Source organism: Artibeus jamaicensis, unplaced genomic scaffold (assembly GCF_021234435.1).
Source record: "Artibeus jamaicensis isolate MK-2021 breed Jamaican fruit bat unplaced genomic scaffold, CSHL_Jam_final scaffold_1964, whole genome shotgun sequence".
Lineage (NCBI taxonomy): Eukaryota > Metazoa > Chordata > Mammalia > Chiroptera > Phyllostomidae > Artibeus > Artibeus jamaicensis.
Window position 1 is genome coordinate 44577501 of NW_026522030.1, and position 18662 is coordinate 44596162.

General features: G+C 41.2%; 1 protein-coding gene across 5 annotated transcripts in view; it reads right to left on the reverse strand.

Moving 5' to 3' along the window:
- The window catches only part of GLDC (glycine decarboxylase), a 92226-nt gene that overhangs the window by 50794 nt on the left and 22770 nt on the right, over positions 1–18662 (reverse strand). For all 5 annotated transcript variants that reach the window (XR_005084150.2, XM_053656147.1, XM_037156749.2 and 2 more), the window contains exons 4-12: positions 11564–11728; positions 10288–10365; positions 9028–9175; positions 8500–8696; positions 5286–5382; positions 3061–3166; positions 2152–2291; positions 1255–1335; positions 153–250 (exon numbers count right to left, since the gene is read on the reverse strand). Coding sequence is in view for 4 of the 5 variants with exons in the window: in XM_053656147.1 (XP_053512122.1) it covers positions 153–250; positions 1255–1335; positions 2152–2291; positions 3061–3166; positions 5286–5382; positions 8500–8696; positions 9028–9175; positions 10288–10365; positions 11564–11728 (1110 nt within the window). In the remaining variant the exon portion in view is untranslated. The remainder of the gene's footprint in view (positions 1–152; positions 251–1254; positions 1336–2151; positions 2292–3060; positions 3167–5285; positions 5383–8499; positions 8697–9027; positions 9176–10287; positions 10366–11563; positions 11729–18662) is intronic.

Consider the following 18662-nt stretch of genomic DNA (forward strand, 5'->3'; position numbering starts at 1 on the left):
CTGAGCCAAGAGGAAATAATGTGCGCTTTCCCCAAACCAGCAATGAGACCCTTATGGTGATGATTTATTAACCATCCCAGCCACAATGACCCATCCATGTCACACAGAAGTCAGAAGCCACACAATGCAGAAATCACACTAGCCATGCAAACCTGTTGAACACTTGATTTGTGAGGAACGGGCTGGTTCTCTTCAAGGCAGTGGCTAGAACACCTCTCCGTTCCTCCCCCATGCTTTCGGCAACCAGCTCCTGCATGGAGAAAACCACAGAAACGAAAGGGCAGGAACTGTGCCTGGAACTACGTGTGGACACCCAGGCCTCCGGCCAGCGTGTACTCTGAGCCTATTTCAACTTCTTTAGTAAGTGCTTCCTCTCATGGATTCATTCAACAAGTATTTACTGAGTGCTTTCTCTGCGCCAGGCTGTGTCTTTTGTAGTGATGAGCACCCAGCCACAGGTCTAGGTAGCTACTGAGAGCTCTCTCTTTCATTCTCATTCCATGGGATTGTAGACTTTCTCCTCACTCTCCCTGCTAGTTCACTGTTTTAGAAACCAACTCAGTCACACTTAACGACATCTGGTTCTCAGTAATCTCTCTCCTCCTAGCCTTTGTGGCTGTTTTGTCTGGTCTGGAACATCTCTGGCCTCACCTCCCGCCTCAATTATGCCATCTAAGTCTAGATAACCCCTACTCATCTTTCAGATCTCAGAACAATTTTTTCCAAATCTCAGTGAGAAATCCCTCCTCTGTGCTCAGAGAGCATCTTCAGACATCACCCATCATAACATCACATGGACTGGAATCTTGTGCTTGTTTGAATCCTCATTAGAATATAAGCTCCATGAGTGCAGGAATCATATCTAATTCACCACTACCTCAGGGCCCAACATAGTACCTGGCACATATTAGGTCTTCGATAAATATCTGTTGCATGAGTGAGTACCATGATTTTCCCAGAATAGACATAACCAATATGCCAATGTCATAAATCTGTGTATTAGGGGCAGTTTTGATTAAATATGATGAACAACCTTCCAAATAGCCTAGGTACATGGTCCAGGCCAGGCACATAGCAGAAACCTCTATCAGCACTCATGGTAGCAAGGGACAGTTAGTGGCATAATTTTAACAGTAGGCACCCAGTGTCACATCTGCCCCCCCCTCCCCACACACAGGCCTACAAGAGGCAAACCCATCTTTGACACCACTTCAAATAGTCATCATGAGAAATGCATGTTTTTATTTCACTTACTGCAGATGACTCACAGCCAAAGATCCACAACAAGTCATCCAGATCTTTTTCATTGACTGTTTCATCAAGAGAAATACCAAGCTAGAGAAATAAAAACAAAAGACAAATCATCAGCTCTGAACACCAAGATCAGTGGAGAAACCCAAGAGAGATCAAAGTGGAGAGGGGTGCTGGACAAAACTCCCAGCTGTTCTAAAACATCAGGGTACCAACTTGGCTACCAAATTAGCACTTAGACAAAGGGGCCTTAGACCAGCCCTAGACTTCACAGGGTTTATAAGCCATTTCTGGACTCTTTTATAACACTCTGATGGTTGCAGGGTACTCCTACTGGTACTGAATATGTTCACCTGTTTCTTCTTAAGTTGCTTTATTATACCATTTATCATAGCCTTTACCTGAAAAGTCATATGGTAAAGACAAGAGTAAGAAAACATGTGCTTCTGGCTGATGTGGCTCAGTAGATTGAGCATTGGACTCTGAAGCAAAGGGTCACAGGTTCAATTCCCAGTCAGGGTACAGGCCTGGGTTGCAGGCCAGGTCCCCAGTAGGGGGCATGGAAAAAGCAATCACACATTGATGTTTCCTTTCCTTTCTCCCTCCCTTCCCCTTTGTCTAAAAATAAATATAGTCTTAAAATAAAATGAAAACATGTGCCTAACAGCCCCATATATGAAAACATAAAGTCTTAGGGAGAGATGAGACTGAAACATCCTTTGAGGAGACACAATGTTCCACACTGGAAATAAAAATTTTTTATAAAAAAATTAATTGTGCCCAAAGTTCCCATATTGTTTTGTTTTTTTTTTTTCAAAAATAAAGAAGAAAACTTCTAATGACAAAAGTCATGGAAATGTAAAGAATTTATTTAAAAAAGGAAACTGGGGTATGACTTACTGTGCCATCCTCAAAAAGCCGAAAATTGATTTTCCTCTGAGCAGCCCTGCCCAAAACCTCCTTCAGGGAGCAGCCACACTGAATCTTCAGAGTGTCAAAGAACAAGTCATGCTGCAGCTGATGACCGGCTCGCTTGAGACCTAGACCAGAGAGGAGACCCGCCCGTTTCCAATGCAGAAACCTGCTCCTCCGCCACTGACGTTTCACAGAGAAGAGAAGAAGTAAACCCTATTCCAACATAGTCTGCTCCTGCTAGTGACATCAGTGTTTTCAATGGCTGTCTATGGTCAACCTTACAGAGGTACCACAGTTTAACTGATACTTATTATTGGACATTAGGCTATATTCAAGATTGTGCTATTGTAAACAGTGTTTCAATGGAAACCTTTTACTTCCTTATTTGATTATTTCCTTGGGATATATTCTTAGAAGTAGAATTTCTGGATCAAATGATAGGCACATTTTAAAAGTCTTTGATATATATTGTACAGGGCCCCTAAAGAAGTCATACTAATATCAGTATTTTTTTCATCTTTGCCAGTGTAATGGGAGAAAAAACACTTTATCATTTCAATTTACATCAGAGCATTAGTGAGGTTGAAATTATGCATGTTCATTGACCATGTATTTGTATACTCACTTCTTTTAAAATTTCATTTAATGTCCTTTGCCCATTTTTCCCTCAGCGTATTCGTCCTTCTTGTATATGGTATGGGGCAGTGAGTAAGAGCTCTCTATATTAAAACATTCACTTGGTCTGTCATAGAAGTTGAAAATATTCTTCCCAGTTTTTTATTTGACTTTCAATTCTGCATACAGTATTGAACATGTAGTAAGTTTTCAGTTTCACTTACTCATGTTTATCGGTCTTGTTATACCCAAAGGTTTTAAAGAAGATATCTGACTCACCTTCAGACAAAATCAAAGTGGCATGATGCACCCTCCTAGCGATATGCTCCAGCCCACGGGAGCCATGGTAGATTGCAAACATGGCAGCCATATTCGCCAAGAGAGCCTAAAATGACAAGGGCACTTAAAGAATCGACTTCAACAACGTGATGGAAAACAATTCGTAGAAGGGACTATTATTTTGACTTGAGATGCCAAAATTGAAAACAGGGACAAAGCAAAATGATCCCATTTCCTGCATTGTCTATGATAGTCGGGGACCATTTATAAAACACCTGAATACCTGAGGGGGAAACACGGCATCCCAGGTAGTGTAAGCTCACTTTATTAAACTTTGAAATGCGACCATTATAAAGGGGTTCTTCAAGGATAAAAGCAATACAAGTTTTCAAACCTAAAAGAACTCAGGAAATACAATTCTCCTGAAGCCTTAAATAAAACAGGAGAAGCTGAATTTCAACAACCAAGAGATAAATGTGGCAAAGAACTACCAAAGATGAAAATGCAGGAGGCAGGGGAATAAAGCCAAAATGAGCTGGCAGGAAATACATTAGAAAAGGAAAACCAGACCTACTGGATTTTTCCTTGAGGACAGCAAGGTTGCTTACTGAGGCCGACATATCTCTCTTGATCATTGGATTGAGATTTTATGGAACTATTCACATGTAAATGTGTGTCCTAGTGTGACAGAAAACTGAAAGGAATGGCATGGCATCTCCTGGAGAGAGGGACGCAGAGAGGTCCAGGGATGTTTCAGTGATGGAGTTCTACATGGGGAGCAAGAAAGGGACCACCGAGATGGCACCTTGGGTGGGAGAGACTGATAAAATGAGGATGGCTAGGGTCAGAAACCAAATGAGTGTCAACTTGGGGGAAGGGATGGAGGATTGCCTCCTGTATCTCCTCCTTTTGGCCCTGTACCTCATCTGCTTATTCACCTTACACCCTGCCAACTAGCCGTCTTCTAACCATACAATATCATCCCAGTAACTTGTCCAAACTCAAATCGCAGGCTCTTTATTCAGCTAGTCCACTTGATTCTCCCATAGCAGCCTCCACCTCATTGGTACAGCACCAGGGTCTCTCTGAGATTTCTAGTCCCACTAGAGTGGCTTTTCCCTAATGTGCTAGGTCAGCAGTTCAAGGTCCACCTTAATGGAAGGGGCACCACAGAGAACACATTCTACTCAGCTGAGAAACACAGTGCTTTAAAGTTGGATGATGCTCAGTATCAGACCAATTTTGTTAGGTACACATGTTCTTTGCTAGGCTGCAAGAAGGATTCTCTATGGGGCCACTGCAAAGCAAGAAACAGCTCTCAAAAGTTCTCAGAGAGTACGAGGAGAGTCAATAAAGAAAATGAAGAGGAAAACAAAAATATCAGAACCCAGGAATTGGCTTTCTTACACCAAAAATCCCAAAGAGAATGTAGACACTTTTGGGAAGTGTCTGTACTTCCAAGAGACCCACTAAAGCTATTGGTCTTCCCGCTTAAGACCAAAGGCTTTAGAACTAACTATACAAAGACTTTATCATCTACTGCCTCCCTGGAGAGGCTCTCTAAAACCTGGTAGTGCTTTGAGAGGGAAGAGCACCGTGGTGCCCATGGAGGTATTGGTGAGATCTCTCCTTCTCTGACCCTGAAGGAAAGAGACAGACCCAGAAGAGATCATATGCTCAGCAGTGGCCCTCCATCTGATCCTAGGCGTTGGCTGGATGTGGAAAAATACTGCTTCCCCTGACCTAAGCCCTTGGGTAACTTCCCATTAACTCCTCTTCTTTTATCCCGTCCACTTCAGGAATGCCTCCTATAAGCTGCCAGTAAGAGAACCGCAAGACCACCACAAGCTTGCCAGTCAGGACCATCCCCTCAAGCACAGTCACCTGAAGCACCCTCACTCTGCCTTCCTCCCCCCAGCCTGGAGGGCCTCCGTCTCAGCCTGAAGAGAAGGTGTCCAGTCACCACCCATGATAAACCCGCCCTACAGACAAAAATGCGAGAGACCCTGAAGTGTGAAGTGTATGCACACACAGACCACCAGTAAAACGCACTGTATTTTGGTTCTGAAAAGACAATAAGACTTCTCTACCAATAAGATCTTAACATTTTGGGTGTGCACACTGTTCAGTGGGTGATAAGTTAGTCAACAACTCAGTGAATGAATGAGTAGCTCATTGTTGCAGAGTGTAAAGCATTCAGGTGACGCGTCAGACAGGTGACCTACCTGAGCTGTGCAGATGTTGCTGGTGGCCTTGTCTCTCCGGATGTGTTGCTCCCTGGTTTGAAGAGCAAGACGATACACTTCTTTCCCAGTGGCATCTCTGGGCCAAGAATAAAACATCCAGTTAGCACAGGTAACCACAGCACTGGGAATTGTCAGAAATTGACCTGCTTTTTTCCTTCTCAGCTTGAAGTGAATTTAGCAAATTTACTTGGGTACAAGGCCATAAAAAAAAAACAATGTCCAGGGACTTCCGCCAAGATGGAGGTTTAGGTGGATGTGCCTTGCCTCCTCACACAACCAAGTTTAGGGACAACTAAATATTAGCGTTGGGGGACACAACCAGAGCACGGAAAACTGAACTTTTCGGAAGTCCGCTAACAGCAGGTTCTTCGGCCCGACCGGTGAGGGGCGAGGCCGGCGTCGGGTGAGGAGTTGCAGGGGAGAGCTCGGTCGACCCGGGCGCGGAATCCAGACGCGTGAATCCAGTCCCACGGGTTCCAAACCCAGGATTGGACCTAGTGAGCGACCGAGCGGCCCACAGGGTGAGCGACTACGGAGGAGTCAGTGGGGAGGCGGTGGCAGCGAGTTGACTGTGGTTGCCCGGTTGCGCGCGGGTGAGGGAGTGAGCGGTCGGACCAGCGGCAGCGGCGCCATTTCCCCACTCTGACCACGCCCCCACATACAGCGTCACAACCCAGCGACCTGGGACTCCAAGGCGCCGCTTCTCACACTTAAAGGGCCAGAACAGACCAAAAATGTCGCAGGGGGACCTCAAAGCCCCGGAGATAAATCTAAGTGACGAAGAATAGCAAATCTCTCAGACGCACAGTTTAAAACACTGGTCATCAGCTTCCTCACAGATCTGGTGGACTATAGCCACAAATTAGAGAAACATATGAAGGCTAAATTAAGGGAAATGAATGGAATTCCACAGGAAAGCCATAGAGATGAAAAAAAAACTGGGACTCAAATCAATGGAGTGAACCAGAAGGAAGAAAAAAATGATCAATCAGAAAGGAATGAAGATATAAGAATTCAGAAAAATGAGGAGAAGCTTAGGAACCTCCAGGACATCTATAAACGCTCCAATATCCGAATTATAGGGGTACCAGAAGGGGGAAAGACACAACCACCAGTGGAAAAACTATTTGAACAAATAATAAAAGAAAATTTCCCCAATCTGGCAAAGGAAACAGACTTCCAAGAAATCCAAGAAGCCCAGAGAGTACCAAAAATATTGGACTCAAGAAGAAACACACCAAGGCATATCATAATTACATTAGCCAAAATTAAAACGAAGGAGAGAATCCTGGAAGCAGCAAGAGCTAAGGGGACAATCACCTACAAAGGAGTCCCCATCAGGCTGTCAGCAGATTTCTCAAAAGAGACCTTACAGGCAAGAAGGGGCTGGAAAGAAATATTCCAAGTCATGAAATCTAAAGACCTACAACCAAGATTGCTCTACCCAGCAAAACTTTCATTTAGAACGGAAGGACAGATAAGGTGCTTCTCAGATAAGACCAAATTCAAGGAGTTCATCATCACCAAGCCCTTATTATATGAAATGTTAAAGGGACTTATCTAAGAAAAAGAAGTTAAAGAAACATGAACAGTGAAAGGACAACAAACTCACAGTTATTAACAACCACACCTAAAACGAAAGCAAACTAAAAGGACAGCTAGATCAGGAGTGGAAACATAGAAATGAAGATCTCAAGAAGGGTTAGCAACAGGGGAGTGGGAGGAGGAGACGGGGAGAGAAGGTACAGAAAACAAGTAGCATAGACAGTAGATAGAAAATAGATGGGGGGGGGGCAAGAATAGTATGGGAAATATAGAACCTAAAGGACTTGAGACACATGGACATAAGCTAAAGGGGGGTAATGGTGGGGTTGGGGGGGCAGGGTGGAGGGGAATGAAGGGGGAATAGAACAACTGTAACAGCATAAACAATTCAAAAAAAATAAATAAATTTATTTAAAAAAAATAAAAATTAAAAAAAAAAAAAACAATGTCCAAATCATCCTCTTCTAACTAGGATTGCTAATTTTTAGTTTGTACTTTGAGGAGTTGAGATACCGAGATACCAACAATAAGGCTGGGAACCTTGAAAGGAACATTTCCAGGAATTAGGATTCCTGGCTGAGGATTAACTTTCACTCTGAGGTTCTTGGCAGACTCAGAAAAGAGGGAAATATCTGGCAAAAAAAACCCAGCATCTCTATACTGGAAATCTTAAGGGACTATATAGCTGTAAATTAAAATGATGTTAATCGACTTACCACTTTTCTCTAATAAACATGTCCCCTTTCTAATACAATTTAAAATTTAGATAACCACAAATATTTAGCAGTCTTCTCCTTTATTTCATCAACATTTGGTATCCATTTTCCAGAAAGGTAAGAAGTTCAATATAAAAATCAGCAGATAATACATTAATTTATTAATACATTAAATTTCTTAAATTAGAAAGCCCTGTGCCTCATCTTGCCTGGTGAAGAGACATTACTGGAAAAAGCAAGTGGAAGAATTCTTGAAGAAACTTATTTTACACTAAAAAACAACGTACCTTTCGCTATCCTGTGGCAAATTGAGAGAACTTTCAAACTTCACATCACAATCACATCATTCACTACTTCAGACTATTCCCTTGCATTGATAGATCAGCTTTTATGAAGGGTCAAAAAGATCATGCTAAATTTCCCAACAATAATCATGGCATTCATCTAAATTTTCAATGAGGAGAGGCCCTCAAGAAAGTACTTCGGGAAACAACTCCAATGGCCAAGTGGCGGGCCTCCGGGAATCACAGGCGCGGAATCTCTCCTTGCACTTGTCTTTACATACCACTATGACACAATAATACTTTCAAAGACAAGAGCTAGTTAGATATAAAACACACCTAAAATACTTGGTCTCTCAAGGCATTTCTTCAACCTCAACAAATTCATGTGTGTGACCTCAGAACAAATATGTTAGGAATGACACTCATACTTTTTCAAATATGTACAAACTCATGGCATTTGAGAAGAGGTATACGAACCAGTTCATATCCCAAGCAGATCATCTCTTCTGAATCTATGTTGTATATTTTCTTTAATAAACTACAAATGACTCAGTGAAGTTTAAAAAGCAATCACCAGCTTTTGTGATCAACAAACGCAGCAAGGAAAATGGGAGCCACAATAAAAGGGAGAAACATGAGCCACCTTACCTCGTTACTCCCACCATTCTTCCAGGCATCATCCTCACCAAGCTTTCTCTAACCGCAAAAAAGGCTGCATGTGGTCCTCCATAGCCCAGTGGTACTCCAAATCTCTGTGAGCTGCCCAGGGCAACGTCTACCCCAAATTCTCCAGGAGGCCTCAGGATACACAGAGCCAAAAGGTCAGTAGCACAGCAAGCCAAGGTCTAGAGGAGAAACAAGAGAAAATGGACATGGTTGTCATTGTCCCTGCAAACAGTGAGAAAGTGGCAAATTACCTCCACTGTAGGCAGGCTGGCCAAGCTGGTTCACATTGTGTGAACTTCGCTTATTCCATTCACTTAAAATACTCACTGAGTGCCTGTTATGTGCCAGGAATCGGTAAACAAAACAAAGTTGAAGAAAGGAAGCAGGAGGGAAAGAGTTTTACTATTCCAGGTGATACAGGTATATGAATTAAGACCACACCCAACATAAAAGTAATGATTCAAAGTTGAGACACACCCCCCTGGGCCCCACAAGGAGAGGTCTGCCTACCCCAGTCTGATGGGCTCTCTCCACAAGTTCAGTGAAGTCTTCCACCTTCCCCTCCGTGTCTGGGTACTGGAACAGCACTCCACTGACGTCATTTCCACTGAAGTCCATTTCATGGAGTAACTTCAGCTCAATGAGGACTCCAGCATATCTGGAAAGAGAGAAGATAAAAAACAATCATGTTTTTGGTTTACAAGGAAAAAACAAATTATCTAGTTTCTTTTCCATAACGGCATTAGTATTCTGTGTCCTTTCTCGATGCCCACTCACCACCCCATCCCAATACACACATACAAACACACACTCATGTCATACCCCAACCTTCGGTGGTAACAGTCTTTCACACCAACTCACTTGCACCCAACAGCTTAGCTTCTGTTTTTCTCAGCCACCCCACCACTCCCCCTTTCCTGTCATAACAGCTCCTGAGAGACGACCAGAAACATCACCTCCTAGGACTAAAGAACCACATTTGTAACAGCAGCACCATCGCCACTTTCCCCTTGTATCATTCTTAAGTGACTAGAAAGAAAGCCATCAGGAAGACAAAGAGGAGACCCTTCCTTAGGTTCCTAAAACCGCCTAATTCCAACATCTGTGAGAAACCCCTTCTGAAGGGATGGTGGTATGCGTTAAGAGGAAGATTATCCAGCTTCTACAAGGAGAAAGCAAACAAACACAGCCACAAGCGGTAACTGTGCTGTATTTATTTTATCTGATTGCAATACCAAAATACAACATGCTTTCTTCTACATCCTCTACACCAACAACAGACTACAACTATGTTTGCAGGAATTAAAAAATGAAGAGCTCCATTTTTTCCTCTATCTTTCAGTTTCACAGCATTGTTGAAATTATTTTAACTAAATTTCTTTTCACAAAAGGAAACAGTCCTGGCCAGGTAGCCTAGTTCGTTAGAGTATCCCGATACACCAAGGTTGTGGGTTCAATCCTCCATCAAAGTACCTACCAGAATCAAGCAATGAATGCATAAACAAGTGGACTGACAAATCAATATTTCTCTCTCTCAAATCAATCAATATTTTCTAAAAAACATGATAATATAAAGCAAAGGCAACTAAAGGCACTATTTTCTCAATTCTGACACATTTTACTTACCAGCGAGATCCTGAGAAGAAAGTGGGAGGGGAAAGTAAAATGCAACAACCCCAATTTACACCAGGTTGACCCTCTAATCAGTTTGGAAGGGAGAAAATCAGTTCAGATGAGCATTTTATTCAAAATATGAATAAAAGTAATTACTTAGCTCGAGTCTGGATGACAGCTATTGTCTGTGGGTGGCAACGAGGGTCAACAAAAAATTTCCTCCTCTTGTTGTGTCTATTAAAAAGGAAAATCACATTCAAGCATGAACATTAAAGAATTTAGAGTATCTTTTAAGAATGCAAAGTAAAGATGGTCCTTAGGGAAAGTCTGAGCATAGTATTATGGACGAAAAAAGGGTTCTATGGAAAGTAATCTCACAGGGTATTGTGATCATAAATTGCTAACTGCCCAGATCATGGCAGGTATTCATACCCCAGGCATACAACATCTTCAGTGAAAGGTTTCTCTTTGCTTTAAGCAAGCCCTGTCCGCTGTCTCTGTGCATCTGGGTTAACACACCTTTGAAATATGCCATATCCACCCTCAAGAGAGCACATAACCTTGTTAACTATCCTGTAACCCAATCCCGCCTTGCTTTTCTCCCACCTACATGTGATCTTCCTTTGTTTCCTCTTTCATGTCAAATGCATAATAGGAGCAGCAATCCTGTTAGTCTCCTGAACATTTGAGATCTTGCTCCCTAGAATATATCCCACCCATTTGACCCAAATAAAGTATTATTAATTCTTTACAGGTTTGGATGACTGTGTTTTTGACAGTATAAAAAATACTGGGTCATTAATGACTAATAATGGCCTTTACTGAATAGATTTCCACTGAGGTTCCATTCCGATCCCGTTTAGCAAAATCTGTGGTGATAGATGGGAGAGCAGATGGATAAGGAAGATAAATAAGGAAAATAAGTGAAAAACTAAGCATAATAACCAGAGAGTGGGTGGGCAGCATTCCTTTACAGCTGTGCATCTATGGCAGGAGAAAGAGCCTGAACCCACCACCCCCAGGGCGACTTAGAATCAGAAGGGCCTGTGACTGCAACTTAGAAACCTCCATACCTATGGAGCAAGTGTGGGGCTCACCACCTCTCAAATCTGCAGAAGCTAAGAAACAGACTTATCTGGGCATTCAAGACCAGAAGTACAAAACCTCTGACAGATATACCATGAATGTGGGCTGATTTCCCAACCAGATGACCATCTACATCAGAATTCTACCAGGAATTCTACCAGGCATTCACAAGGAAAAGAAAGAAAAAAGATGAGGAAATGGAAAGAAGTTATTAAGTAACTACACACCATGACCCAACAGTTCTACCTCTAGAAATGCATCCTCAGGAAATAATCAGAGCTTTTGACACAGAGGAAAAGACTGGAAGACGTCCCTTACCCCAACAGTCTCGTGCTGGGCCTCTCACCTGTGGCACAGCTGCATGGCTTCTGCAGCTGCAGTTGCCTCGTCCAGCAGGGATGCGTTGGCCATGTCCATGCCTGTGATGTCACACACCATGGTCTGGTAATTCAGTAAACTCTCCAGTCTGCCCTGAGACACCTCTGGCTGGTATGGAGTATACTGGGTGATCCTGTGAGGGACACAAAAGGCCATGTCCGTACTATGACTCCACTATTCAGAAAAGGTGACAAAATGCCTTCATGTTAGAATTCACTACCTGAGACTTCCGCCAAGATGGAGGCATAGGTGGAAACACTTTGCCTCCTCGCACAACAAAATCTAAAAACAACAAAGTTTTAACAATAATAAACGCAACCAAACCACACAGAAAATAGACAATACGAAGTCCAAAATCAACAAACCTCTCAGCTAAACCGGTAAGAGGGGCTTTTGGCCAGCGGAGCGGGTTGGCCAAAAAGATCCCCGACCAGGTGGTGTGCAAGCAGCCAAAGGTACAGATCCCAGGTGCAGGCTAGCTACGGGCAGACACAGGGAAGAGGCGAGGCTGGCTGGCTGCAGTCGGTTGAGCATTTGCGTGCATATAAACCAGTGAGAGGCGAGCATTGTGACCCCATGGCGCAAGGAGGCAGCTCACACATTTCCGCTCAGATAAACAGGCGGGGCGAGCAGTGGGTCGGACTGGGCAAGCAGAGAGGACCGCCATTGCTCCCTCTCTGACCCCGCCCCCACAAAATGGCGTCACAAACCTGCGACCTGGGTGGCCCCGCCCTGGTAAACAACTAAGACTCCACTCCTCATACTTAACAGGTGCAAACAGCCCAAAAATGGCTCGAGAACAACTCAGAGCCCCAGAGCCAATAAAGCTAAGTGATAAAGAAATAGCCAAACTTTCAGGTGCACAGTTCAAAACACTGGTGATCAGGATCCTCACAGAACTGGTTGATTTTAGTCACAAATTAGAGAAACATGAAAGCTCAACTAATTGAAATGAATGGTAATGTACAAGAAACCAACAGTAATGGAAAGGAGACTGGGACTCAAATCAAGGGAGTAGACCAGAAGGAAGGAAAAAATGACCAAACAGAAAAGAATGAAGAAACAAGAATTCAAAAAAATGAGGAGAGGCTTAGGAACCTCCAGGGCATCTTTAAACATTCCAACATTCAAATTATAGGGGTACCAGAAGGGGAAGAGGAACAGTCACGAGTGGAAACCTTATTTGAACAAATAATAAAAGAGAACTTCCCCATTCTGGCAAAGGAAATAGACTTCCAGGAAGTCCAGGAAGCTCAGAGAGTCCCAAAGAAGTTGGACCCAAGAAGGAACACACCAAGGCACATCATTACATTAGCCAAGATTAAAATGAAGGAGAGAATCCTAGAAGCAGCGAGAGATAAGGGGACTGTCACGTACAAAGGAGTTCCCATCAGACTGTCAGCGGATTTCTCAAAATAGACCTTACAGGCAAGAAGGGGCTGGAAAGAAGTATTCCAAGTCATGAAAACCAAAAACCTACAACCAAGATTGCTCTATCCAGCAAAGTTTTCATTTAGAATGGAAGGACAGATAAAGTGCTTCTCAGATAAGACCAAATTCAAGGAGTTCATCATCACCAAGCCCTTATTATATGAAATGTTAAAGAGACTTACCTAAAAAAAAGAAGATAAAAAGATGAACAGTGAAAGGAAAGCAAACTCAGTTATCAACAACCACACCTAAAATAAAAGCAAATTAAGAAGACAGCTAGATCAGGAGTGAACCATAGAAATGAAGATCACGTGGAGGATTAGCAATAAGGGATTGGGAGAAGAAGAAGGGGGGAGAAGGTACAGAAAATAAGTAGCATAGACAGTAGATAGAAAATAGATAGGGGGAGGTTAAGGATAGTAGGGGAAATACAGAATCTAAAGAACTTGAAACACATGTTCATGAACTAAAAGGGGGGAATGGTGGGGAAGGGGTGTGCAGGGCGGAGGGGAACGGAGGGGGGGAAATAGAACAAATGTAATGGCATAATCAATTAAAAAAATGTTAAAAAAAAAAAAAGAATTCACTACCTGAAAATCAAGTTTGCCTCTCTGGAGAATTATATACTAGATCAGTAAACTTCCCTTTTGGCCTCTTCAGGAAACTCAGAATTAAATCATTGTAATAATACTATTCTTTCTTTGTGAATAATCAGTATTTACTTTTCTATTCCTCTAAGTGATTTTTTAATTTTACATTTCTATTTTAATTATCTTATGTATGTGTGTGTTGTATTGTAAGTTGGAACTTGAGCCTACCTATATTATTATAAACAGAAATCTGATCATTATCTTCCCTCTATCTAAAAAGCTCACCCCATTCACAGATCACAATAGCAAAGTATTCAAGAGTCTCACATCTAATACTCAAAACTTGTTTATGGCAGGGAGGTGGTAGGGGGGACTCTTTGTTTAATACTAACCAGAATTTCCATGTGTTCCTAAGAAATTAATAGAGGTTTACTTTAAAATTCTCACTATCCAGTTATTGAGTCTATAAATGATAACTCCATAGCTATCAAAATTCAAGGATAAAAATGGTTAGAAGGCATCATAAACATGGATTCTAATCTTATATCCTCCAGTTATTAACCAAAAATGTATATTTAGGTATATGTGGTAACCCACTAAGCACCTTTTTTTTTTATTTCTTCCTTCATTCATTCATCCTACAAATATTTACCGCATGCTTGCTAAGAGAAATAGAATGACACTGAATGTAGCAATGCCAGTTATTGCGAGCATTCCACCACAAACTTCTGGTGGCTCATAATGGGCACAACGGATAAGAGTCCCTGATTTCTTGTAATGGGGAAAAGGAGACAATAAACAAATAAAATTATTTCAGAATAATAAATATTTTAAAGAAAATAAAATACAGTGATAGAATAGAGGGTAACTGAGGACTTATGACAAGGCTACTCTCTCTTTGACAAGAATCCATTGCACCAAAAAGGGTCAGACTGGGGTCCTGGCTCCCGCACACGACTGACTTTGTTTTGTAGCTCTGTTGTTGTGCCTTCCCCAGCCAGAAGGGTATTAGGAAAAAAAATAGGTTTTTTTGTTTTGTTTTGATTTTTTCAAGCCCTCTTCCTTTCTCTCTTGTTCCGGGAATCATGTTCAGGATATTTCCATCCATCTTTTTTTTTTCTTTTGTGAGGGCTTTGAAATCAATGTATAATCTTACTTCTGGAGAGAAGTGAGGTGGGGAAGCTTGCCTTACCAAGCAGTACAATGTCAAGACTGAAATAATTTTCCTGAAACTTTCATTAGTGTAGGAGTGTGTGTGTGTGCATGCACATCGAAGTAAATTTTTGCTTCTGTTAACTCCTTGAACAGCCTGGCTTAGGAACTGTAAGTCCGTTTACCAGGTTCTAAGTGGGTGGTGAACTGGAATGAATGAGGCACACAATACAGAGTGCAGACAAAGCAGAAAGGGAATCTGAGCAGAAACGGAGTCACACAAAAGGCATAGACAAGGGGTAACTGTGACCTCAGATCAGATAAGACTTTCACACACAGCAAGGCCTGCCACCGTAAAGAGACATGTTTCAATTGCCTGGCTAAGCACAAAACTTTCATTTTACTCAGAATCACTATTTGACAAATAAATGCACAAACTGGCACACACACACACACAGGCCTGCTAATGCCTCTAACAAATGGAAAAGATTTAGTATATCCATAAATATATGGAATATACAATAGGGAGAGACAGCAATGCTCCAAAGAATTCATCACAGCACTGAATATTGAAAACTGAGCAACAAACTACCGGTACGTGTCCACTAGAAAGAGCATGACTGAATAGACAATTGCTCATAATATTATGCATTTATTGAAAATGATATGTAAAAAAATGTAACTGCTGACATGGAAAATGCTCATGATATATTCATTTAAAAAGTTAAATATAAATACTATGATGCCACTTTTGTAAATTTGTAAAAACAAATCACTGAAACTGTAAATAGTAGTTTTCTCTGGGTAGTGAGATCAACCATAATTTTCACTTTCTTTTTATTGGATGTTCTAAATGAATCAGCTACCATTTAGTAACTGCTTCTGTGTGTCAGGAACAAATCCACAAACCGTTTTCTGACTATCTTACACATGTCCACTGGGAAAAGTTGGAAAACTCAAGATAACTATCAAGAAGATAAAATCACCCATAATCCTAAACTCCAAGATAACAGTAGACATTTAAGTGCATTTCTTTCCAGTCTCTCTCTTTCCCTCTTTTGTGACGGACACACTCAAGTGTGCTGCCCACTTTCCTGGCGTGTTGTCTGTCCCCTTTCTTCTTGATTTGTGACTTTTTTTTATACATTCGTTTTTCCCCAGCTTCATTGAGGTGTAATTAACAAATAAAATTGTATATTTGTAAAGTGTGCAACGTGATGATTTGATATATGCATATTTTGTGAGGTAATCACCACAATCAGGTTAATTGATTTCAGTCTCTTTTCTACACCATAATCATATTTACATTTAAAGTCAGATTTTACTCTATGTAAAATTTTGAATCCTGATTTTTTCCCCTATAATGTTATTCCATTGGCAGTTTCTGATTCTAAATATTACTCAACACTATAAATTTTGTTGTTATGTGGTATTAAATCATTTATCATTATTTATCTAATAAGTCCCCTCAAGTTAATTATATTTGGTTTTAAATATTAGAAATAGCATAATGGTGAACAGCCTCATCATTGTCTTATTTGCTTAGGGTAAATTTCTAAAAGTGAAATTTTGAATCATGTGATAATTAATTTTAAGGTTTTCAGTGTCTACTGCCATGTTCCTCTCTAGAAAGATCATGCCAGTCTGTAGTTCCTTAAGTATTCAGTGCTTCACAGGTTTCCCTGGATGTTCACGATACAAGAAGCCCTGGGTTTCAACCTTAATTCTTTATCTTGCTACCTGTGAACTGAGATGAGTAGCTAAAACATTCTCCTCATGTGTGCTTTACCAGCTTCTCTTGGTGATCACATGGAGTTAGCATCACCTATATATACTATATTTTCTTTTTTTAAATTGTTGTTCAAGTAGTTTTCTGTCTTTTACTCCCATCCCAGCCCACCCCTCCAGCCCTCCCCACCTCCCTCGTTTCCACACCCCCCAGTTGTTGTCCATGTGTCCTTTATACTTGTTCTTGCAAACCCTTCCCCTTTTCCCCTGAAATTCCCTCCCCTCTCCCCTGTATTTTCTTAGTACTCAAATGAAATTAATACACTATATAGTGTACTTGAAAATGGTAAAACCCTGCCCAAATGTTGGTTGCTTTAAAAAGTTGCTTTTCCTCTCTATTTTGGCCCTTTAAAAAATTAAAGAGTAAACAGAGAACCCCAGAGAATTTACTCTTAGTTCTATTCAGATATCATTACCAGATATGTCTACTTGGAAACCATTTTTTTCTGGATATTCATCTTATCCCATGTCAACTTCACATTCCCTGTTCTTCATCCAACTAGATCCCCAAATTAGTTTCTCTTCTTGAATATTCTTATTCTTTGAAAGGTACCATTATTCTGTCAATTCTCAAAGAAGAACTCTAGATCTTTCTGAGCCCCAAATAATGACCAATGCCATTAGTCTTCCTTTTGGCATTCTGCACCATTCCTTTCTTCTTTTTTGAAGAAGAAGCCAGCACTAGCCAGCACAGTGCTTAAAATAGAAAATTATCGAATACTTATAGTACAAATGTGGTATTTGACTCTCTTGCCCAAATGGGATGGCTCGCTATGACCTGCAGGAGGAAGCCCCATACCCCTCAAGCATCGTCCTTCAAACCGAGACTGTGGTATCCCTTCCATCACAGCTTTTGGGGTTTACTATTCCCTGTCATTTTCTCAGCATTTTCCTTCTTGTCCAACCCCTGTATAAGTCCAAGCTTAGGCTGATGCTCATTAGAGAGCTTTAGAAGTGTTTTCTTGAAAAGTAGACAATATATGAACCCACTTCTTTTACTTATAAACTTTTAAAATAATCTACAGGTTTTGACACCACTACAGTACACAATTATTTATTAAAGGACCCTTACATCAGTGAATCTCAAGCCAGGAGATAACAAACTCTCATTTGAGGAGAAAAATGCTAGCACAGGGCTTGCCATCTTGCATGCAAGGGTTTAGTTGTCTTAACAATTAGGCAAAATATAGTGATTAAGAAAATGTGTCTATGATCTACAATGCCTATATTCCAACAGACTTTTTAAACTCAGTTTGTGTCTCTCCATGTATTTTAATGTTAAAAAACAAAAAGTATCTGCATATCCAAGAGGGTACTTTGTCCCATTTAAATAGGATGCTTGATTCAACAGGGTATTAATAGTTATTCCAAAACAATCAATACTCTCTATGATTTTGGCTGTGACTTTCTTTTGGAATTGAGAAAGAAGGAGGTAGTGGCGGGGTTTGCAGTAGGAAAAACATTCATGAGATTCTCTTATTTTAATCTCTGTGCCAAAGTTACACAAAACAAAAAATAGCCACAAAGAAAATGTAGATGTTTTGATACTGATGTTATCAGCAAAAATTTGGAATAGTGGACCCCATAAAATAAATTCTAGACCTGATGTACATTTTCTTGTCAGAGCCCAAATGGTTGTATTCTTTGAGGCTATTTTGTACATTTATTTTCACCTCACGTCACCGGAATTTGTTGGTTCCATCTCTATGGAAACCATTCAGAGGGATGGTGGAGTCTACCACCCGAGTGTGCACAGCCCTGTCTATCAGTGCTGGCGAGGAGCACTAGCACCCTCTCATTCAGATCCGCTTTCGGAGAACAGAGAGGAGTAATCCTTAAAATGCACCCAAAAGCCAGGACTGAAAAGCAAAGAACATTGTCTCCCGCTTACATTGCTGGCAGCTCCTAAAGGAAATTAAGACATCAGCACACAGCCCGGAAGCAATATGGTGAATATCTGTATGACCACAGGGAGTGAAGGCCACTGGCCAGTGTTCAGATGGCTGGAATGCTGTCGCCTGTTTGTGTGCTTTTGCAGCTTATTTTGTGATGGGGAAGGAAAGCAGGCTATTTGCTTTTGAAATTAAACTTAGAGCTTACCATTCA